The 25,159-nt window shown below is 43.3% G+C and overlaps 1 protein-coding gene across 4 annotated transcripts in view; it reads right to left on the bottom strand.

Annotated features, from left to right (window-relative positions):
- Window positions 1-25,159, bottom strand: part of Cemip2 (cell migration inducing hyaluronidase 2) — an 83,600-nt gene that overhangs the window by 42,826 nt on the left and 15,615 nt on the right. For all 4 annotated transcript variants that reach the window (XM_028893909.2, XM_037205295.1, XM_028893917.2 and 1 more), the window contains 8 exons: window positions 21,878-22,018; window positions 20,916-21,477; window positions 15,983-16,152; window positions 10,269-10,457; window positions 8,478-8,647; window positions 5,833-6,042; window positions 5,366-5,571; window positions 5,162-5,231 (listed from right to left, as the gene is read on the bottom strand). In XM_028893909.2, the coding sequence (XP_028749742.1) occupies window positions 5,162-5,231; window positions 5,366-5,571; window positions 5,833-6,042; window positions 8,478-8,647; window positions 10,269-10,457; window positions 15,983-16,152; window positions 20,916-21,477; window positions 21,878-22,018 (1,718 nt within the window). The remainder of the gene's footprint in view (window positions 1-5,161; window positions 5,232-5,365; window positions 5,572-5,832; window positions 6,043-8,477; window positions 8,648-10,268; window positions 10,458-15,982; window positions 16,153-20,915; window positions 21,478-21,877; window positions 22,019-25,159) is intronic.

Here is a 25,159-nt window from a genome sequence, read left to right as displayed (position 1 = left end):
CGTGTGTCACTATTGGTAACTTTCAAAATATTAAGACTCATTAGCATCTATTAATCTTCTACAAATTAAATACCTCGTAGCCTTCAGCTCCAGTTCGCCATCAACAATTCACCAGACTCAACTTATCCGACAGGACTCTGGTAGATCTGAATCATACACTGACCCCGCCGCAAATCCTCACATCTGGTGCTGACTCCATAAAGTCCTTCAGCTAGCCGCTAACAACTTAGAAATTATAGACGCATGGTCCGTTGGCAGTGACTTTAATGTGCACTGTCATGTGTGTTTGTGGGAGGAACCTGTGTGCACATGTGTGTTGCTCTTACGGCATCTGCTCGCACGAGGGTCTTCGTATGATAGCTCCGCCGTGCCCTGTACGAAGCACTAGCACTTCAGCCCTCTAACTGATACGGCAGCAGCGGATTGAGCTCCCTCTGCATGGGCGGAGTGGCTCTCGATACGTGTGGGACCAGACTATACAGACGCAGCCTAATGATGCACATAATGCGCTCTCCACTCTCCCTCCATCATGCTTACGTCCGTGCGATCTCCAAATCTGAATGCCTGCATGAACAGACTCACTGAGCAGAGCTTGCCAGAGAAACTCCAGCTTGCGACCAGTATAGGCTCCTCTTCCGGATTGCTCTCTTACTCACGGATCACCTCCTCGTGTAATGATACTATCTATGTTAGCAATAGCCTTAACACCCAAATACCAACAAACACTTCACTTTGTTCATGAATGTATTTCCATGGGCTGATAGCAATTTAACGTCGAATTGGTGTAAGAGAGGTCACAATGACGTGCCCGTGTCCTCATCTGTGTGTGCCATAAATATCCGTAATATCCGACTGAAAGGCATGGCTACATCTATTTCTGACTGGAATACCAAGAGTGCCCTGACTAACTGCGTATGAGGTCCGCCAAACGCTCCCCCTGGGCTCGCCATACTCGGCTCTCTGCTTGCAACTAACCCATGGCAACTATATCGACACCCTCGTCTCACGATCGTAGCCCTTGAGCACATAACCTGAACCGCAGCCTGACTCCCATGAGCGCCTCGTGCATCATGCGACTAGACATAAGGTCGTTAGCTATCGTGCCCTAATTTCAGGTTTCCACATGCTTGCCAATGAGCAATTCTTACCTACTAAACACCAATTAAACACTGAGATACGTTTCTCGTGGATCCTTCCTCTGTATGTCATACATGGAAAGTTCATTAGAACTCTTGATACGACCATATCACAGCATAAAGATCTAATTGATTACAAACAATAAAAAGATTAAGTACTTTAAGCAAGGAAATGGAATCCGGATATTTCTATTGATGATGGGAAGGACCGGGATGATATGTGAGTCATGACATCCCAACCAGATCATTACAGTCCAGCAAACTCTGGACTTCTGAATGACCTTTTAGGCGACTGGAATTTAGCGTAATGTTCTTACGTGGGTATTTTCCCACCATCATTCAATACTTTGGTAGCCAGTAACATGGCAAAAGTCACTCCAACGTAGCAATCTGGTTGGAGAGAAGCATGTGGAAGTCAAGCAGGGTCCCAGCTCCAGACATGGTCAGTTGTCCTCTAACGGTCACTCGACCCATCGATCCTGCCCCTCATAAGTAACCACCCTACCGACGTGACGAATCACAATAATGACGAATAAGGTTGATTCTCGAGAAAAAAGTCGTACGCACGCGTGCTAGAGGTGCAGGCAGGCAGGGCAGTTCGAGTTCAAGGCATTGATTTCGGCTATCCCTGCCGCGGTTCTCCGCGGAGTCAGGTAGCGAGACCACGCTGCGCGACTACAACTGCGTGCAGGCAGGACTAATCAGGAGTCTATGACGGAATTTACACAGTATCATATGTGCAAGTGTGTGCTGTGTCATTGGGAGATGTGACTAGACTAGCCCTTACCAGATGTTGGCCTGGGTTAGGAATCCCAGCCACCAGAACCCTGAGCCAAGTGAGCAGCTGCTCATCATAAAATTCCTCCATCTGTTACTACTCTGTCACAGGAAGCAGGAAGAGGAAGGCCCGATTTGCAGCAGTGGATCCTACCCTGTGCATCCATGACTTCAAAAGCCAGAGGCCTACCTTAAAAATTTGAAATGAACCCTGTTGTTATAAAATATTCCTAGTGGAGTGAGTTCGGTTTCTCCAGGAGCTGCATCCCACTGGATTCCCCAGTGGTTCCTTGTGGAAAAGTACCATATTCCAGCATCTACAAATGAAAGGCAAGGTCATTAAAAACACTATCTCTAAATTTTAATGTATAAAATAAACAGGTTTTTTTATGACATTTCAACGAATGGATCACTACGCCTGCTCATATTTATCCCATCCACCTCTGGCCCCCCCCAAGTTCCCCCTCCTCTCCTGTAGAATTATATACCAGACACACAAGTACATATGTACAATCCAGATTCTTTCTATGAAGAAAATGATGTGGTATTTCTCTTTCCCCTTGCCCCACCCCCCATCCCATAATAGACTTCCTCTGACCCTTGCAGTCCTGGTTTCATGTCATCTATACACATATTTGTATTATATCTGAATTCTGGAATATACAACATTGTCCTTGCATGCATGTAAAGCCTCAGTTTTATGAAGCCACCACATGAAACAGCCTCATGAAATACTCCGTAACAAATGCTTTCCATGTTTTAAGAATTGAGTGCAAAAAGTTGCCCACATTATATAGCATCCCCCAAGCAGTTATATCTGCTTTATTTTTCAAAGCAAATACAATTTTGCTGCAGGATTGGACAAAAGACGTAGTTGGCAAGACCCAAATCCAGCTTTCCCATCATTCCATGTCTACAGTGTTATGCAGATGGAGCAACTCTGCTTGCCTTCTGGATGCCGGGACGCAGAGCCTTTGAGCAATGTGGTTTTTCATGTTTACCTCCAGACCTGATCAATAGATGAGTCATGCCTATTAAACAACTGTCTGCTGGCAGACAGAGCTCACTGGCTTCTTTCAAACAACTCCAATGCCCTTCCTGTTCTCGGGCAAGTTTGTGCCAGGTGGGGGAAAAACGCCACACGTATGAATCAGGTGCTGTTCCCAGTGTGGACCCTGTCTGTTTTTACTGAAGACTACTGGCCCTAAAGCAAACAGTTGAAAGTTTCTGACATAACGTGAGACATGAAAACAGAAATAAATTCTTATTAATCCATTCCATTTTTTAAATTTGAAACTGAAAAAATTAGCTCAAAGGAAGGATAAATTCACATCGGAACATTGAAAAACAGCTTTTTTACTTAAACATACAGCATAAAAAGATATTGGCTCAAATTCAGCAGTGTTTATTTAGTGCCCACTAAGTGCTTATGTATAGTAAGACTACTGTTAAGTAATTAATAATCTAATGGGGGAGAGGGGGAGGGGAAAGAGAATTAAAATATGACATATATAGTATCCTGTTAGTTGTTACTAAAGTCCTTTAGGGACACAGAGGAAACACAAAATGTGGAAAGTATACACACCTACACACCCAAATGACTATAATGTCAACATTTTTCCATGATGGAAATTTACAAATGGGTCTTAATAAAACAAACTATTATGAAAAAACCGTTGGTCACCTCAACATTTTGGATGTAATTCAGATAGCAGAAGAAAATATAACGGGACTGGAGAAAAGGCTTGAGACTGCACCCCTGCAAGCAGAGGGCAAAGCCAGCCGCCCCAAGACGCCATGGGTTTGGGGGGTGAGGGGTGTGCAGGCACACAGCAGCTGTTCACTGTTAGACACTGTCATGTCTAAACAGGTAATGACAGCTTTGTCAAAGGCAATGGTAAGGTGTAATGAAATGGTTTCGCCTATTCTGGGAGCAGAAGGCCCTGACAAATGCTATTTTTACTGAAGCAATTTTTCTAGAGAAGAAAAAAAATTCAAGAGTGACCAGAAGAACATGCATGAGACACGTTCATTATTCTTGCTCAAGATCAGGAGAGAAACTCACAGCCTTGCCCCAGGCTCTTTATGGGCTATTCACAACAGCTCTCCTCTGTGGTCCTAGCGGCTGGCAAAGCTAAGAGGAAGCAGCACTCTGGCTGCTGACTTAAAGCAGGCCAGGCTTGTCTCTCTGTCCTAACTCCAATAAGAAATGCTAAGCACAAACCCACACAAGCACCTCAGATACTTGATGGAGAATGAATGAATTGAAATATGAAATCATCGAATGTCCAGTGTCTGCCCAGGCAAAAGACAATCTTCAAATGTCAGAGCCTTTCAAGTTCCATTTCATGTTTTAAGGACATCACATGTTTTAAGGTGCAGGTACAGCGGTTACACTGCATCCTGGTTTGCTCAAGGAAATGTTCTCTCCAGCTCCTCTCTTACATACATCTCAGAAATGATGTTCCACATTTCAGTCCTTTTCAACATTTTGAACAACTGTGATGTTGTATATATGGATATTTACATGTTACTGAATGTTCACAGACCTACATGGTAATTTTCAGTCCAGTTACAGTTTTGATAGTTTCATTAAAAATTCATTTATATAAATCAGTAATTTTGAACTACATTCAACTATAAGGATAACTTACCCCATGTTTATCCATGGGACAATTCCTACCATTTAAAAATAATGGTTTTTTTCTCCTAGAAATTGTTCTCCTGTATGTATATGTGCCTATTTGTCTGTCTTAAACAAAAAATAGCTAAGATTTTAGCTGCTTTATCAAGATAGCCCTAAATGTAACTAACCCCTGCATTTACCAAAAAGATGTGTACATTGGCCATAATGACACAGTATTCTACACACTGACTCATTCCTATAAAGACATGGAAAAGCTTTTCCTTTTCATGAGCACTAGTGTTGGAAGTGATATGTTGCTTGTTCACCAAAGACGTATACACGAGAAGCCAGAAAGATCACATCTAACACACTACCAATCCATTCTGGAGATGGCATTCCCTAGAGGCCAGCTCACTTTTGTCCTTTCATTTGTTGTTTGTCTCTAGACAGAAGTTCCTAACTGCCAAGGACTTAGAGAAATGGCAGAACCACCCCAGTTAGCTCGCTCTCAATCAGACAAGCAGCACCAGGAAACAGTACTGGGCTTTCACCACAAACATCACACCCATATAAGAGCCAGAGCAGCCACAAGCATGAAGATACCCAAAAGAGTGTGATTTACCTGGGAGCCTGCAGCTGCATTATTGATCAGATGGTTGTTGGGATGAGCAATCCAGAAAGTTGAAACAGCCCTGCAAGGCATTGTTGAAGGTGACTAAAGAATTCTTCACAAAAAACCCTGACCACTAAAATCTCCCCAACAACAGCTTCCCCAAAAGTCAAAGGCCCTGACCATCACACAACTCCCTGTCCACTAATTACTCACATACAGTCTGTGGTAGGCACAGGAATGTAGTTTCCAAACACTCCATCACGCATGATGGTGCACATGGAGCTGTTCCTGTCCGTGGGGAGGAGAGTTCCTGGCTTGGTAAGAAGCCCCAGGTTATGGAACAATATATTTCTCTGTTCAACACCATCTTCTAAAAAGAAGCAGTGACCTAAGGTGTCGAATCCAATGGTGTCTTTGATCTGCAGGAAAGTAGGTGCATAATGTCATTGGACACAGACTGCTTGGGGTTTCTGTGAAAAGTGATATCACATAAGACAATTTAGGTGATTAACAAAAAAGACAGGCTTCTACAGACAGAAAGACAGAATCTCCAGTAAGAGCAGGTTGAAGCACAGCATGTGGTCAAACTATTTACTGGTGTAAAATGGAGGAATCCTGAGAATCAAGAGCTAACATGTCAAAACAACGATTGCATGTCAGCACAATGGGAGGCTACTTACCAGCAAGCCATTGGTCCCGTGCACAGTGATGCACCTCGAAAAACTATGATGAATCGACAGGCCATCCACAGACGCGGGCTGTCTGTACCCTCCTTTAGAATCGACGTCTCCGCACAGGTGAAAATGTACAGGGTAACGTCCCAGGTGCTGCTGGCCCATGTGTTTTAATTCCACATAAGAAAGATGGACTGAAGTAAAATTCTTCTCTATCTACAAGACAAAATACTCCAAATCAAGTGGAATCTTTTTTAGGACAGGAAAGAAGCAATACATGTGCGTGTGTGTGTGTGTGTGTGTGTGTGTGTGTGTGTGTGTGTGTGTATTATATTACGGAAAGGGAAGATGTCTACAGAGGAAACATCTCACACTTTGGGGGTTGGGAAGATGGATCCGTTGTCAGAAGGTCTGCCATGCAAACGCAAGGGCTTGAGTCCAATCTCCGGCCCCGTGTAAAGAGCTAAGGCCCGGAGGTAACTGTGATCCCAGCACTGGGGAGGCAGATACAGGCAGATTCATGGGCTTGCTGGTCAGCCACTCTAGCCTAAGTGGTGAGTCCTGGGTCCCAATGAGACCTTGTCTCAAAATCAAGGTGGACAACGCCTGAGGGACAACCCTCAAGGATGACTTCTGACTTCTACATACATGCAACACACACACACACACACCTGCACCCCCACACAAACACACATTTACCAATAAAATAAAATAAGCATATTTCTTTTCCTTTTGTGTTTTACCAGAGCCTCACTTAATAACTCAGCACTTTAGAGGCTAGGGATGTAGCTCAGTGGTAGTGTTTGATTGCCTTGTGGGGGCCCCCAGCTTGACTCCCAGTACTGTGAAAGGGAAAACAATAGAAAACGCTTCTTTATCCAGGTACATGTTTCCAAGAGCCATGGGACTAACTTCTAATCAGAAAGAAGGAAAAATGAAACAAGGAGAATCACAAACTGCTTTCGGGGCCTAGGGGTGGGACAAGGTAGGATAGAGAGTTTGGGGTTGGAGCTGGGTTTCATTCCTCAGACAAGGCCTAGCTATGTAGTCCTGGCTGGCCTGGCCCTCAATATGTAGCTCAGGCTGGCCTCATCATCATCCTTACCGAAATCCTTCTACCTCAGCCTAGCAAGCCCCGGGATGACAAGGTGCACACCACCACACCCGCCTGTGTATTCTGTTCAAGTACACGGAAGACTCAACAGTGTCAGTAAGGCTGCAACATTAGAAAGCCACTGCCGAACTAAACAGATCAGAATCTGAAGCCGTACTTCATCCCCATAACCGTAGACCGTCCTCCACAGTGAAAAAGATCCAAGTTCTAACTTCAGTATATGGTGACTGCTAAATGCACTCACAATGAAGCCAAGATAATCATTAAATTAGACCAGAGGCTGTCTATATTTTGGCCATCCAGAGTCTCATTTTCTTTCATCTCTATATTCTCCACCACAGCTGGATAGCTACTAAATTTCTAAATCTGCACCAGTGTTCAGTTTGTGAAAGCTCTCTTTAAAAATTCCCCTATGGGAAGAAACTCCCCCATGATACAAAGTTGGAGCACTCTTCAAGCACTGGGTTTTCCAATCACATAACTGAAAATAAGGCAGTAACGCTGCACCAGCATTTCTGAAGCCACAGATTCAGAAGCAAAGCTAATAACCAAAGGCCACCCAGCACAGAAAGAGAGCTCAGACAGGCACAGCCAAATGTGGATCAGACCCAACGACTGGGCACACAGAATACCGTCTACCACATGGCAGCTGCTTGTTTTCCTCCAGAATCAAAATCTGCACTCAATAACTTTTACAGAACCAGATTTTGATTGTGCACATTAGTACAGACCCTTTAGTAGTATCTGGTTCTTCTGAGGCCAAGAGTTTCTGAGAAATTGCAGGCATGGGATCAAGATCATCATGGTATTCTCTGTGTGACTGGGTTCTTCCTGATGCATAGAGATGATAATTCTCCACAGAATAATTCTTAATGGATGAACTACAGTCCAGGCTACCTAAAGGCACAACTTTCTTCTTATTTATTCATGTGTGTGTGTGTGTGTGTGTGTGTGTGTGTGTGTGTGTGTGTGTCAGAAAGAGAGAGAGACAGAGAGACAGAGAGTGAGACAGACAGAGAAAAACAGGGTCTCACACAGCCCAGTCCAATATAGTAGCCAAAGCTAGCTTTGAACTCCTTCTCCTGGTTCAGCCTCCTAAGTTCTGAGATTACAGGTATATACAATCACACCTTGCTCCCTTTTATGGTTTTTTTTTTTTTTGTTTTTCGAGACAGGGTTTCTCTGTGTAGCTTTGTGCCTTACCTGGATCTCGCTCTGTAGACCAGGCTGGCCTCACACTCACAAAGATCTGCCTGCCTCTGCCTCCTGAGTGCTGGGATTAAAGGCGTGCACCACCATCGCCCAGCTTTTCTTTTATGTTTATTTGGTTTTGTTTTTAAACATTTTCTAATATTTAAAAAAGAATTACAATGTCTTTTTAATATCCATATATATGAATAACACACACACACCCACAAAACACACACATATACACAACCTCTACCTAACCCCACCACTCAAAATTCCTTAGCAACTCGAAAATTTCTTAGTACTTAGCTACTAGGTTTCAAAGAAGTCATCAAATCCTTTTGCCCACCATCACATGTCCTCCAAAGGTGTCATTTTCGAAGAACTGGCATTGGTTTTCAGCATAGCACGAGTCCTCCATTTCTCCTTGGATCACAATGTTCCGGGTGAGGATTCCAACCTCAGCTCTCATGTCTATCCCGTCTATGATCTCACCAACATGCAGGTACTGGGGGGTCTCTGGTGATGTGCATGAAGGAAGGACAATGTCAGAACAAAGAAAATGTGAAACCACCCAGAAAAGCACTCTCCATCATTTGACAATCCCAGGACGTTATCTAACAGCTCAGAATGACAGACTCCCAGAAGCAGGGATCTTAAAGACTGTCAATCCACCTGCCCACCCAAAGCCAGCGCTCCTGCTGCTGCTCCACCCCCTGTAGCTCAGCCCTCCCGTAATGAGCACTAAAGCTGTGGGACTGGCCTAACACTGTCCCCCTAGTTTCTGCCCTTATCCTGCAGCCACCCGAAGGACACATATGAAGAACCAAATGCCAGGGAATCTTAGAAATAAATGCTTCTGTAGCTGTTGCTATGGCATGTCACATTGTGCTTCTACTTCAAAGTATGTGACCAGCATTTGCATCCTAGCCAGTGGAGATGGCCATCTTTTTTTCCCTGCTTACTGTCTTTTAAATAGCTACCTTTCCTGGAAGTTTACAAGCAATTTCAAAGAAGTTTGTTTTCTCCCCCTGATGTTTTTCAGGAAGGAGTGTGGGACTTTCCACAGATAGTGATGATGGATGGTATCATAACTTGGGAATTTCCTTTTTTTTCCCCCTATGTGTCTAGTATTATGAAAAGAAGGAAAAGTAGAAAACTGAACAAACATGGGGCGGGGGGCGGGGAATGCCAACTCTAAACGAAGAATTTTACTTAACATTCTACTTATTCTTTTTTTAAAGCACAAAAATTTCAAACGTCAACATCCTTTACTCAAATACAAGCAAGTACTTCTTGAAGGGCACCTGCAGCTTCTGCTTTGTGGCCTCACGGTGTAATTGTGAGGACAGAAACAGGAAAGCAACATGAAGAAAACAGTGTGCTAAAGCCCACAAGGGGAACACAAGGGGCTTTGGGCAGGACCAGTGAGCAGAGGACAAGGAGGAGTGAGCACCCGGCGGACGGTAGCCTTTCTTTCCACTCACAGCTCACGGTAAGAATCTCGTTGCAAACTGCTCTCTTCCAAAAACTGTACTATTCACAATTACAGTAGGAGATAAAAATCTAATCAAAATAGCTTATTTGGTCCATTTTAAATATGACTAAGGATCTCTTTTCTTTTTTAGTCAAACAAGTAGGAATTCAAAAAATACTTCCTTCACTTAAGAAAGGCTAATATTAAACGCCAGGCAGTGGTGGTACACGCCTATAATCCCGGCATCCCAGCACTCAGGAGGCAGAGGCTGGCGGATCTCTATGAGTTGGAGGCCAGCCCGGTCTACAGAATGATAGTCCTAGTCTTTCAGGACAGTCAGGACTACAGAAAAAAAAAAAAAAAAAAAAAAAGGTCTAATATTAAAAATTAATTAGTTGTTAGTCGAGTTCAGAAAACCGGTTTGCCTAGTCCTCATCTTTTCCTTTAACAAGGAAATGGATACAGAGGAGCACTGATCACCTGCTCTGTCTCACCAGTGGCGGGAACACTGCCTGTAAGGGCAGCGTTCTATGCACCACCCTCTATAAACGCACACTAAGATCAATGTCCAGGCTGATACAGGGTGAGCAGGAGAAAAGACTGCAGGAATCAGAGGCCGAGAAAAGAGTGTGTTTCCAGAGTAGAGGAGGAGGAGTCCGGTACCTTTAACTTTGACCTGAAAACGGCTGCACTCCGGGCATGGGAGCAGAGTGAACTCCTCGGCTTGGTACATGGAATAGTCGGTGCTGGCAACCACAATTCGGTCTCCAGCTTCCCAGCTGCTAACGTCGTCCAACAGGTGAAGCTTGGCTCCATCTGCAATCTCCACCCGGAAACCAGAAAGAGATATTCCTAAACAAACAAGCAAACAAACAGGCATCAAGAGAAGTGTTTTCTTAAATAAATAAATATGTGTCTCTGAGTTACAAATCAAAAACTAAAATAAATACAATTCAATGATTTTTTTTTCCCCTAATGCTAACCATGTGCTAATCATTTGTCTCTGAATAATAAAAATAAGAAGATATAGATTCTGGCCCCCAGAAGGAAGAGAGCCCATACACTACCAGCCATGATACAAATGTTACATCAGTAAACCTTCTTTAAAAGTCTGAAGATTCTCAGTGTTGGTGTCCTTTGCTCACTTTATCTCAGCACAAAAACTGCTGCCACCCCCAAAATACTCACCTATACCAGGAACACATCACACGAACAGAAGTGGCCAGACATAGAATAGGTCTGAAATAAATGGCCAGTGGCTTTATTTGGTCCAAGTCATCAGAAGAGACAGGACATTGGTACACAGACCCTCTTTCTGCTAGGAAAGAAAGTCAACTGCAAAACAGTTCATTTCTGTGCTTTGTGCACACTTTAATCATTTCTTTTTAAAAATTTATTAACAATGAAATCTATTTTTCCAAGTTCTAGAGACTGTAAGGTCCAAGGTCCAGGCACCAACGAAGTCAGCCAAGGCTGGCCTCCTCGTGAATGCCACCTTTTCTCTTGGTTCTACATAGTGGAAGGGCAACCATATTCTGCATTCTTTGCCTAGGAGGAGTTTCCACTCTTGTTCACCAAACAAATTACTATCTACCCTGTTGTTGGAGGTTTTTGCTCTTTTGGGGGGCCCGTCACCCAGCTCCCAAATAAATCACACACAGAGGCTTATTATTACTTATGAATGCCCGGCCTTAGCTTGGCTTAGTTTCTAGCCAGGTTTTCTTATTTTATCTTATCCTGTCTACCTTTTGCCTCTGGGCTTTTCCTGTTCTCTTACTTCTGTAAATCTTACTCTGACTCCGTGTCTTGCTGTGTAGCTAGGTGGTTGGCCCCTGGAGTCCTTCTCCTTCTCTGGCTCCTAAATCTTAGCTCCCTCCTCCCAGATTTCTCCTATATATTCTCTCTGCCTGCCAGCCTCACCTATCCTTTCTCCTGTCTTGCTATTGGCCAGTTTTTAATTAGACCTTTGGGTGTTTTACACAGGCACAATAACACAGCTTCACAGAGCTAAACAAATACAACATAAACAAAAGTAACATACCATAAAATAATATTCTACTACACTACCCCATTTATAAAATGCTGGGAAATTGCTGGAGAGGAAGCTCAGTGAGTAGAACGCCAGTCTAGCACACAAACTGTGCCTGGATTTGGTCCCCCAGCACCTCAAACTGAGCTCACAAGAAGTCTTTAAAGACTTCCGCACCATCCTTGCTGGAGGTAACCTCTGCTCTGGGCCTGAGAAGACATTGGCAGTTTCTATACCTTTCTCATCCTTGCAAGGGGTATCAATGAAGGCGGCAGGGTTACCCCCTTCATGTATTCACCACTCTTTCTTCTTCACAGTATAGGTTACTGATGTTTGCCAAATGGATAAATATAGCCTGTTTGATACACTGTGACCTAGGAGTACACGACTGTGACCTTTCTATCTTAGCTCCTTTGGAGGATGACATATTGTAAATGATGGAACCTTCTGACTACTAATAGGCGGTATGAAAATTTGAATGAGGATGGCTCATATATCTGAATACTTGGTTCCCAGTTGAGGAACTGTCAGGGAAGAATTAGGAGGTGTGGAGGAGGTATGTCACAGGTTTTGAGGTTGCAAAGGTCCATGCCATTATTACCAGTTGGCTCTCTCTGCTTCATGGTTGTCTCAAGATGTGAACTCTCAGCTACTGCTCCCACCTGCTGCTGCGCTCCCACCAGGATGCTCAGGGACTCTAACCCTCTGAAACTGTAAACCCCAGAGTAATGCTTTACTTCTATAAATGCTGCTGTGCTCCAGGATGGTCATGGAGTCTAACCCTCTGAAACTGTAAACCCCAGAGTAATGCTTTACTTTTATAAATGCTGCAGTGCTCCAGGATGGTCATGGAGTCTAACCCTGAAACTGTAAACCCCAGAGTAATGCTTTAACCTCTATGAAGTTGCCTTGGTCATGGTGGTTTATCAAAACAATAAAAAGGTGGTTAAGACAGGTGGTTTTTCCAAACACTGCCTCTGAAAGTCAAAGCTGATTCCTAATCACACAGAGACAAACCCAAGTGGTAATCCAGTGTTTCTCTAGCTTACACTTTGGTTTGCTGCATACAGTGCAGTGTTGAAGCCTTTACTGTTCCTACAATATCTGTGATTCTAAAAAATGCCATGAGCAAAAAGCTGATCTTGGGGAAATGTGAACAGAATCAAAGACAGCTACTTTACAAAAGTCAATAGACAAGAAAGATTCATGTTGAATAAATGCTTCTCCAGCATCATCTTAACTAGCAAGATGTTGCTGACTCTAATGAACTAAAGAGTAGGTCTACTTGAGTTGGGAGAAGAAAAAGACAGGAAATGTTGGCAAGAAACAAGAACAATATGGATAGTCTCACAGTCTTAGTCAATTGCCCAGATAAAACCTAACCTGGACAAGTCATGAAGTCTGTTACTGGAGACTAATCTGCCTTGCCTGCCTATTTTCTGCAAAGTACACATGTGTACACATATATGCAAACATAAACATACACATAAGTATCTAGTAAACCTGGAGTGCATTCTCAGTATGTTCCCTGGACTCACATTTCCTAAGATAAATAACTCCAGCAATTATAATAAATTTTATTTATAAGATTTTGTTTACAAATGAAAATGTTATAAATAAGAAATGTTTATTTATAACATGTCTTCATTTTCATATAATATATCCTTCCAAAAATAGAAATAGGCAACTTAAAAAAAGATCATCAGAAATCCTACCACAAATCACTACTCCAAATTTAAGGTTTTATTAAAATAAAATACTCCATTAAAAGGAACAATGAGGAAATTTTCAATTTTTTTCACATTAAATTTCAATTCTTTTTTTCCAAGATAACAATACTAAATAAATTTTGATTTGAAAAGTCCTTAGAATTTATTTCTCTTAAAACAATAAAAGTCAGAAAGGTCTTGGGAACACTTTAGTGTTTGTTAACTTCTCACTTTTTTCTAGGCTGAGGAGAAAATCTTGCCTATGATAATCTCCTCCTGGCACTCCTCACTGAAGTCTAAAAGGAAGTGAGTTCAGTCTCCTGCTTCCTAGGGAGAATTTCCACCCCTTCCGGAAAGCAGGAGTCACTGAGGACATCAGCCCATGGCAGATGTCAGGAGTTCCCACTTTCAGAAATGAGCAGCCAATATGATGTGGAAATTAAGGTCCCTACGCAGGAGAAACTGACTCAACCCCTGGTGCAGTCGCCTCCAGCCCGGAACTTTCCTGGAGACAGGACTATTGAACACATACAGGACCAAACTGTAGGGCTGGTACTTAACACCTCTGCCTGAGACTGCTACTGAGGCCAGAAGGTCCAGCTTCTCCACTCATCATAGAGACCACGTCCTCTCTTAAACCCACATTGCTCAGAAGCAATATGGGAGAAGTTCTTGTCACATCTCGGACATTCCGTTTATTTGACTTTTTAATATTTTCTTTATTTTTCTTTTATGTGTATAGGTGTCTTGACTGCATGTATGTCTACGTACCACATGCTCTATGCACCACATGCATGCAGTGTCCACAGAGGCCAGAAGAGACCACGTCAGATTCTGTGGAACTGGCATTGCAGACAGTTCTAAATTGCAGGTGGGTGCCAGGAACCGAACACAGCTCCTCTGGAAGAGCACCAGTTCTTTTAACCACCGAGCCATCTCTCTAGCCCCCATTTATTTGCTCTAAAACAGAACACTGTGCTCAATCACAATCATACAAAAGATTTTGTTATAACCCGAGTCATGTTTGTGGCAGCATCAGTACACATTCAGGGCTTGCATGTACTATGCTAAAACTTCAAATTTGATATGTATGGCATCCCTACCTAGTGTTTCTCTTCTTATCCTCATTCTTCAAATGAGAAGACTGAGGTTAGGAAGTGAATCCCACGTCTATGATCAAAAGGAAGTAAAAGAACCAGGATAGGATCCCAGGTACTCTATCAACAACAGTCCGAATTCATGAAAAATTAACTGGGTTTCTGCACAGATGAGAAGACCTGGGTAACTGCATATACAGTAAGTACCTCTTAATTTTGCTCAGCTCACATTCATTTCATACCTCACTTGCTTGGAAGAGGCAGGTATTGAAAAAACAAAGACAGGAAGGAGCCAATCCACAACTAATGCGAGATAAGCCCTGGCAGCAAATAGGGAAATTAAGAAATCCCACAAAGCCAGACACTCCCTAAATACCCAATGCAAAGCATTAGTCAAACAAATCATAGCAGCCTGGACTACACAATGAGTGATAGGCAAAGAAAAAGGTTGTAAGGATTACAATAAAAACTTATATTGAAGAAAATTTAGCCAGAAAGATGGCTCAGCAGGAAAAAGCACTCGTCATCACACCTGGTGACCTAAGTTTGATCCCTGGGTCCCACATGGTAGAAGAGAACCAACCCTCAGCTGTTTTCTGACCTCCACATGCATGCTGTACGTGCACTGTGCACATACATGTGCATAATAAATAAATAAATGCAATAAAAAAATTAAAGAATTCAGATAACTCTTTCGAAGCCTAAGAGATGGGGCTCAGCAGTTAAAAGCACTTGTTGATCTTGTAGAAAACCCGGGTTCAGTTCCCGGCACCCACATGGCAGCTCACAACTACCCTACCCGTAACTCCAGGTTCAGGAGATCTGATGCCCTCTCTGGCCTCCTCAGCCATCGGGTACACAAACATGTGGTACACATACACGCAGGCATTCACACAAACACATAAAATAGGAACAAATAAAATCTTTGTTTTTAAAAATAACTGATTAAGAAAACAGGTTAGGGGCTGGAGAGATGGCTCAGTGGTTAAGAGCATTAGCTGTTCTTCCAAAGGATCCGAATTTAATTCCCAGCACCCACAATGGCAGCTCACAATTGTCTATAGCTCCAGTTCCAGGGGATCTGGCATCCTCACACAGACATACATGCGGGCAAAACACCAATGCATATAAAATAAAAATAAATTTTTAAAAAAAGGAAAGAAAACAGGTTAAAAATGGAAAGGAGGAGTACACATAAAATTTAAACATCCTAGAATAGCTTCTTCTTTGGGAAAACCAGAAGGCAGGTTTGTCTGTAGAACTCATCAAGCTGACACATGATCAACTATTATACTACTTAATTAGACACTATGACTCAGGATCAAGAACACAGTCCAAGGAGGGCTGCCGAAACTAAAATAGATCAGCAGCTAGTCCAGACTTCCTGAGTCTACAAGATTTACGTTTAGTAGGGAAATCAGCTCCAACTCTGACTGGCTGACGACTCTGCCAAGACAGACTGATGTTTGAACAGTAACACCCTACAGCCATCTGTCACAGTACTTACCCGTGTCTCACAGAGTTCAAACCCCCTTTGCCTACCTTCAATCCATTCACTATAGGCCGTCACGGAGAACTTCTGACCATCCAAGGTATAAAATTCTCCTTGAGCCAGGGCCTTCCCGCCAGTACTATGGTTTTCATAGTTTCTCACGGATTCATTGCAGGAGGAACTTCCACCATCAATGACACCAACTAAAGCCCAAGCTTGCCTATAAGGAAAACAGCAAGCACATCTGGTCATTTGTCACAGAAATGACCCAAGCCCCAGCCATGGATATAGTGGGAGGCTGGTTTTCAACATCTGTATTTCATTTCTCACTTTTCCCATGAGGCTGCAGTTTCTAGGCTTTTGCTGAAGTAACTGACGTCACAGAAGCAAATGCACCTGATTTTCAAAAACTTGTTTTTCCAGCTCACTCACAGGTAAAACAGCAATGACTATGGCATCAGTTAATCATGGACTTCCTTCCTGGACGGACGGATGGACGGACGGATGGACACACACACACACACACACACACACACACACACACACAAGCATGTGTCATGCTAGACATAAATTCCTTGCTATCTCCTAAAAAGACTGCCATCTGCTCTCTTGTAGTGTTTGCTGGTTGTTTTTGTTTTTGAGACAGGGTCTTGGGTAACCGAGGCTGGCGCTGAATTATACAGTTGGGAGAATGATCTTAAATTCCTGACCCTCTTGCCTCCATGACCAAAGTCCTGGGACCGCCATCACACCTGACTTCTCAATTTGTTTTATTTTTTTGTTTGGTTGCTTTCATGATATTTCTAGGGATGGAACTCATGGCCTGGAGGCTTTAAAAGTTAATGCTGGGGAGTCTGGGAACCTGGATGTTCAAGTAGATCAACACTGAGTTAACAGTAGCTCTCAAGCCTTAGCATCAGAATGACTTGAGGGAAGAACTCTTAAATCAGATCACTGCCCCACTCCCCCCCTCCCCCACCACGGCCTGAGAATCAGAGGATCAAAGAATCCTCATGTCTAGCAAATTTCCCAGGGATGCCAAATGATGCTCCTAACCATACCCTGAGAACACTTAGGTTCTAGGGAGGGGGCTCAGTCAGTAGAGATCCTGCTGGAAAAGCATAAAGACCTAAGTTCAGATTCTTACCACCTCATAAAAGGCAGGGTCCAGTGGCACACATCTGTGATCCCACTGTTACAGAGGCAGACACAGGCAGATCTCTATAGCTTACTGGCTAGTTACCCTAGGCAAATCTATGAAGTCCAGGTTCAGTGGAAGGTCCTGTCTCAAAATATGAGGTGGAAAGTGATTGAGGGAGACACTAAAGGTTGTTCAAGGGCCTACACACACACACACACACACACACACACACACACACACACACACACACACATACACACACCTTATTTAGAGGTCACAGTTTACAACAGTAATTACCACTCTTTTGACTGTTGTCCTACGAAAACCTGATCTAAGACACCCTGAGCATTAGCAGTTTTTAATGTCTGTGTATTTCAGTGATTCTCAGTGGAGAATCACTGAGTTTGAAGTTTCTAAACATCCTTAAATAAGCCACAGAATTGCTATCCAACAAATTTTCAATTTTACAAACAATTACCTGTAGAAAGCAATGTGTTTTTAAAATGCCATCTGACTTCCACAATAACAAATATTTAATGGACTCGCCCCAGCTTGTATCCAAAGTTAGTCAAAGAAAAAATGTATAGCAACAAAAGCCAGGAAACTTGCCTTAAGCCCCCTGGTTCAAACATGAAAAGAAAAATGTGAACTTCATACTTTGAGGAAAAAAAAAATACTAAATGTAATCTATGCCAGACAGATGGCTAGATACTCAGAGAAAAAGTGCACTAAAGCCAGCCTCCAGCCTTCCAAGTCCCACAGCTGCCCCAGTGAGGATTAGGGGCTGAGAACCAGTCAGAGCTGTTTATATCCCTTGATACAGCAGAAAGGATCAAACAAAGACTGTCTCAACTATTATCTCCCAGCAGAGAGGAGAGGAAGAATGTCAGAGGCTCCTTTCCTGCCCAGAACTGCTTCAGCAACTGTAAAACAATGTTCTGCTCTATTAACATTATCTCAAGAACACTCCCACTTCCTCCTCCACTTGTGGGAAATTTCAATGCCCTAGAACACAATCTTCAAGGGGTGCCTGCTTCGGTACACTGGAGATAATGCCAATACCGTGGAAGGCTGGTGAACACCATTCTAACGTCTCCATTAACCGAGCAGGGATATTTTAAAGGGAATTTAGAGAGCACTTCAGTAGAGGGAAGAAGCAAAGCCAGGACAGTTATGGCGACACAAGACCAGAAGCAGCGATGACACAGAGGAGCACAAGCTGTCACCGCTGCCACTGCCACACCAGGAAACAAAGGAGGTGCTCCGGTTTGGATCTTCAGTGTTCCCCCAAAGGCCCAACGTGTTGGAGGCTTGTTTTCCAGCCAAGGGGGCTATTCAAGGGTAGTTGAACCTTTAAGAGATGGTGGGGAGAGGGGGGTTGGGCTGGCCAGGTAAGGGCTGTAGAGAAGTTAAGAGCACTGGAGGAACAGTCTTAAGTACCCTGCACCTATAGGAAGCGGCTCACAACCTAGCTCCGTGGAATCTGACACCCTCTTCAGGCCTCTGGGGACACAGACATGGAAACGAACACAGACACATACCTGGGGATAGACACACACACACACACACACACACACACACACACGCACACGCACACGCACGCGCACGCACACGCACACGCGCGTGTGCGCGCACACACACACACACACACACACGTATACACGTGCACATGTCACTGGGGACATGCCCTGGCATGGCTTCATCCACCCCAGGGCCCCTCTTCTCACTCTGCATCCTAGGCATCATGGGGTAAGCAGCTTTACGCACTATCACTACTGTGATTTCTCTGCCTTGCCAAAGGCCTAAAGCCACAGGGCCAAGGGACCATGGAATGAAATCTGTCAAACTGTGAGCCAAAAGTAAGCTCTCCTTCTAAGTTAGTGAATGTCTTAGATATTTTGTCATGGTTACTGAAAGTTGACTAACACATTAGGCATCTAACTTTGCCAAGAATATGTTTCTACTCCTTGGTCTACGCATTATAGGAATGGGTGCACATGCACATCAGTAAATGGGTAAAGAAACAGTTACAGAAACACATCTGGTAGTAGGTTCAAGTTGGAAAGCCATTCTGATATCCACAGTAAACAAACTGTAGTATACTCATTCATAGAAAATAAACAATGGGGTAAGCTGGGCATGGTGGCACACGCCTTTAATCCCAGCCCTTGGGCAGAGGCAGGCAGGCATGAGTTCAAGGCCAGTCTGGTCTACAAAGTGAGTTCCAGGAGAGTCAGAGCTACACAGAGAGACCCTGTATTGGAAAACAAGAAATAAATAAATAAGTAGGTAGATAGATAAATAGATAAATAAATAAAACAATGATGTAAAAAAAAAAAAAAAAAAAGGCCAGCCCTATGTGCAGCAATATGAACAGAACTCATGTGAGCAAGAATAGCCAGACACAAACTATTTAGTCTCCTACCATTTATATGAAGCTCAGAAAAGGACTAACCTAACCCTTAGTGTGTTCTCTACTTCAGGTGAATGCTTATCTTTGGAGAGGAAGGAATGGTTAGAGCCTAGCAGTGGTGGTCGGAAGGAATGCTGACAAGCTTTTGTTTCTTGGCCTGAGTGGTGACTACATGAGATCGCCTTGTAAACTACCATTAAGCTGTGTTGTCTTATTTTAGCACTTCTCCATTTGTGTATCAGAGTAAACCCTCTGAGGCTTTGCTCCTGATAGCCTGTGTCTAGACAGCCATTCTCTGCTACCTAGACAGCACACCCCTCAAGTCCTGAAGGCCTCTTGCCTCTGCAGCATGCCTAGTATTTCCCCAGGCCAGCTTTTGGCTGTTGGTTTTCCTTCTTGTGTTTTGGCATCTCATAAGAAAAAGTGAATAAGAAGCAATTCAAGATGATAGCAGACCTCTTTCCTTCACTAACATCATCTTCAAGAGTTTCTGTGGACAACACTGTGCCTAGGAGAATCTAAGTGGGTCATTTCAGTGCGCAGTTTTGAGACCCCTATTTCTGTCACTGTAAACATTTCCCAAAGTTCCTAAGAACATTCAGCAGAATTACAACTTCAGGCTTTCTCTCTCTCTCTCTCTCTCTCTCTCTCTCTCTCTCTCTCTCTCCTTCCCTCCCTCCCTCCCTCCTTCCTTCCTTCCTTCCTTTCTTTCTAATTAAATGGTGAGCCAGTCACTTCCCTCAGCCTCCAGACAGTATTAGGAAATCAAGGGAGATTAGTAGAGAATTAGTAGCGATAACTTCTGTATGAATGATTAGCTTAGCTCTCCAACTTTTGGCTGCCTCTCCTATGCCAGAATTCGACAGAACTGAGCCAATGAAGCAAGTGGAATTAAAATAGCATGTAAAGGATTCCAGTCATATTATCATGCAAAAAATTCCAAAAGAGAAAGAAAAAGAGACCTAAGCCTGCCTACCCCTTAGGGCTTTTATGACAGGCTTTCCATGGAACTGTGCCCTAACCTCTCAGCTGCTCAGTTGTCTCAATTAGCCTAGGCCTCAAGCATCTTCAGTCTTATTATGTTCAGAAGGTAATGGTAAGAGGAAGTCTCTTCAGAAGCAAATTATCTTCATTCTCCTGAGTGTTTTTTAGACCCTCATCTCTGTGTTTTCCACTGGCCTTAAAGACAATTCACAAAGAGCTTCATAAATCAAAGCCAAGACTGTTCTTCTGTGTACCACATCTAGTAGTTTAAAACATGGTGCAAAGAAGAGGCAGTCTGCTGTACCCATAGGGAAGGTCTTCCGGAGTGGCCATGCAGCCAGCTAAAGCAGCAGCAGCTGTCTGGGGTTCTCTGCCCACCTTCTCTGCTTTCACAGGATACAAACTCCACCGCAGAGCTGGGAAGGGAGGAACAAGGTCTACCTACCTGTAGCCCAGCCCTTGGATCAGCTTACTTCCCAACCGGTCCTGGATCATCTGGATCGTTCCCTGCAACAGGCTCTTGACTGCTGAATCTCCAACAGCAATAGCTACAATCCGACCGGGATCCTGAGCTCTCAAAAATTCCTGAAGTCGCCGGCTCTCATTGTGGTACTCGTGGGTATCAAACTTCTCATATTCCAAAACTCTGGCTGTGTCTTGGTCAATGACCCTCACATTAAGGCCCCGGGAAAAGTCCTTTTCAAAGGCATAGGAGCCAAAGGGCAAGCCTGAGGAATGCAGAGTCCTTGCCAGCATCGTCCATGATGTCCTCCGTGCCCCATGTAACTCCAGTATCCCACCAGCCTCCACGCCAATAAACTTTTTGCCAAATGTTGGCATACTTTCACCTTCATCTGACTTGCCATACAAGGTAATTGTCGCTTTGGATCTATAGCGACATTTTTCTGCTCCAATATGAAGCGCCCCACCATCCTGGATCAGGATGTAACGAGTCCTCAAGGTAACGTTTCTGGATCCATCTTTATCATCCCCAAACACAAGCAGTCCTGCAAGGAACAACACTACTTGAACCTTTGGAACTGTGTTCAGACTAGCAGCTGTGGGTCACTGGGGATGGGCCATGGCCCCCGGGCTCCAATCCCAGCTGTTTCCTGGCTGCCATCATGATGTGACCAGGTGCGAGCTCCTCAGAGGAAAACGCCCCGGTCTCCATGTCTCCCCTGCCATTGTGAACGGCACCCTCTGGACCTCTGAGCCCAAATATACTCTCTTAAGGCACTCCTGTAAGCACTTAATGCCAGCAACGAGAAAAAATTGTGCATCCCTTTGTATTTTGTCTTTCTTTTTTTGAACAAAATCTACTACAGCTATTCTATATGAAGAACAGCAATGACGCCCACATCACAGAGCATCCCTGGGGCTCCCACAGACAGGGACGTCACCTACCTCCATCCTGAATGACTATAGAATTCACTGTAGCATCTGAGGTCAGGCGGAACATATCCCCTTCCTTGATAACAACGTGTTTTGCAGAATCTTGTCCTGGATCCCAGTTCCTGAGACGAGGGTTTTGATCTGGACAATTCTCTACAAAACAACACAACCCTGATGTAGAATCCAATCCAACAAAGTGCAAGAAAACCACATGACCAGCCAAGGCCAAGAATTGCTGTCATTGAGTACAGATCTGCATGGAAAGTGCAGAGACACTGATCTCCTGTCCCTGAAATGGAAATCCCACCCGTTCCCAAAAAGAAGAGGTATGATTTCTTTACTTCAATATATTAAATAAAAAAAAAAAAAGTTAGCACAAAACTAAGTCATCACCTGGTTTAGGCCAAACTTCACAAGATAAAAATGAAGTTCCCCTGACTACCTAGTTTGGAAATAACAGTAAGAATAAATTTCTTTTAGACCCACACTATAAAGATGTTTTAGAAAAGAAAATAATAGGCTGGCAACGGAGCCCACTGGCTAGTTTATCATGCCTGAGGTCCTGGATTTGATTCCCATAATTTCAGCCAAACAGACACATTCATTCTCTCTTTCTCTCTTTCTCCACCCCCCCCCAAACCTGGACTAATGGAAACAGAAACTGCAGAAATTTCTAACATGTATGTTAGATATTCAAAAGTTTCTTCCTACACACAGAGAATCAGAAAGTAGGCAGCAAGAGCACCTCTTTCCCCACATGGACACTATGGACACTTCCTCAGCAAAACTACAGAATGCAAGGGGCTAAAACCATGACCTCTCATTTTCAGAGATGAGGAAACTGCAGAGCGGAGAAGCCCAAACAAAGATTAGTTAGTGAGTGTAGTGATGTGGAAACTCCCTGAAGAAATGAGGTCCGTTAACTTGCAGTCTTCCTAACCAGAAGTGTGGCTTGTCTCCTGAATAGTAGATAATAAAATGGCTGCTGTTTATGTATGAAATACTTCTAGGGGAAAGAAAATCATAGCTTTACTTTTGATCAGTTAACAACTCAAGATTTGCCAGAGATCATTTTGTCCACTCTATAGCAGATACTGTGAATTTTGTAAACTATTGAGGGGGGCGGGCATATTTCTGCAGGTCTATAAACCAGCCTGGGAGAAAAGCCATCATGTTTGAAATAAATAAATGACAAATAATGTGGTTCTCAATTTAGGTGAAAGTGTCCTCAGACAATAGAAGAAAAAGCTGGGGGTCCAGAGGCAGCTTCACAGACTCAGACCCCAAAGGGTGGAACTTAGTACTTAAGTAGGAGGAGCATGAAGGGGAGACAACAACACACGAAATGTTGGGGCTGGGAGGCGGAACAATGAACAATGCTTCAGAGAGTGGACCGCTCTCACAGAGTCCGGTTCTCAGCACCCACATTAGCTCACAATCGCCTGTAACTACAGTTCTGAGGGATCCGATCTGCTCTTCCGGCCTCTGTGATTAACCCACACATGTGGCATTCCCTCACACAAATACACACACACACACACACACACACACACACACACACACACACACACACATAAGCATAAATTAAAAACAATAAAAATAAACCCATTTCAAAAAGACTAGAAGGAATATATATATATATATATATATATATATATATATATATATATCCCACCATCCTCGTCCATTACTCAAGTCAGCTGTATTTAAATTAAGCACCTGTGTTTAAATTAAGCAAAGGTAGGAATGAAAGGCATATGCTTGAGGACAACAAGGAGAAATACTGTGCCGGGGCTGAAGGCTCATGTGTGATAGTGGAGACTCAGATAAAGAAGAAAGCACTCTAAATTTGCCTTTGAACCTGCACACCCAATGCCATAATTGTCCCATTTCTCAGTGCTTAAGTGGCCTATGCTGCCACTCTGAAGTGACAGCAACTAGAATTCAATTAGTCTCACTAAGGCCTTGGCAATTATTTGATGAGATTATTTTTCTCATACCAGATGCATAATTACTATTTAACTCTTCACACAATTCATTCTAAACCATTATACTAAAGGCAATCGTTGGAAACGGTGGGGTAGCTCAGTGGTAGAATGCTTGTTTAGAACAGAAAAGGCCCAGAGTTCAACCCCCAGCACTACAAAAAAAATAAGATGACTTTTCTTCAACCTCCCTATTTTCTCATAAAACGTAGAGCTGGAATTCTCCAGAGTGTTAGGTAAGAAGCAAATGTCACATGTCACAAGCTACTGAGAAGGAATTCCAATCTGTGGAGACCTGAAGTCCATTGTAAGAGTTACGCAATTCCTCTTCATTGCTTGTAATTAATTCCTAGAGAGCACACTCCATTAGAAATATCACCCAAAAAAGTTTCCAGAGTTGTTCCTTCCAATAAAATATTCCTAAATGAGAAAATGTAGGATGTGCAGAAATCATTAAAAATCAACTCGCCAGCCCCATCTCCTAGGCACATTCATAAGAGCAAAAGCCACAGTGAGGCTGACCATAAAACACTCCAGCACACTAGATCTTCCCAGCAATCATCTCCACTTGTACTGCCAACATGTGGGACTAACGAGCACTGACTCCAGGACCCACATCTGCAGCCTCGTGTTTTAGATGGACTAAGAAAATCCCAAGGAAAGCCACAGATTGCAGCTCTGATTTCCCACTAGTCTGGCATCCCGCTCCTGACGATTATTTGGAAAATGTGAATCAGAACTTGGTTATTGTGTTTGGAACCTGGAATAGAAAGTCAGTACTGCAGGCAAGGGAAATCAATGTTATAAATTCCCAGTGTGGCCAGCTGGCTTGGCCAGCAAAAATGTGGACAGGCTCCTCTCTCTTACCCCTGTTTATTCTTTTAGAAATGTTGGTAACTACTTCCTCCAGGACTTTAAATTGACACAATCCCTAAAGTACCCTGAAAACCAAAATAAAATAATATTTGTAAGTTTTACAAAGGGCAAAGGGGGCCTCAACTGTTACACTATTATATCCAGTTAAGGAGGCTTCTCCTTAGACAAAAACCTGTAGTAGACTTTGTTCAAAAAAAAAAAAAAAAAAAAAAAAGACAAAGGAGTACTCAACTCAGGTAGTAATGGTCTGGGGCCTCTGAGTTTTACACCATTCCATGGGCATTTCTATGAAGCTGTTGCTACTGTTTATTGAAAACATACTGAAGTTGACGGGCAACATGTTTCTCCAAAACCAATCAAAATAAATTTATTACCATTAAATAAATTCATTCTCTCATTCTCTCATTCTCTCATTCTCTCATTCTCTCTCTCT

This window comes from Peromyscus leucopus, chromosome 1, assembly GCF_004664715.2.
Source record: "Peromyscus leucopus breed LL Stock chromosome 1, UCI_PerLeu_2.1, whole genome shotgun sequence".
Lineage (NCBI taxonomy): Eukaryota > Metazoa > Chordata > Mammalia > Rodentia > Cricetidae > Peromyscus > Peromyscus leucopus.
Note: the sequence above shows the minus strand (reverse complement) of the source record. Positions and strands in the feature narration are given on the sequence as shown.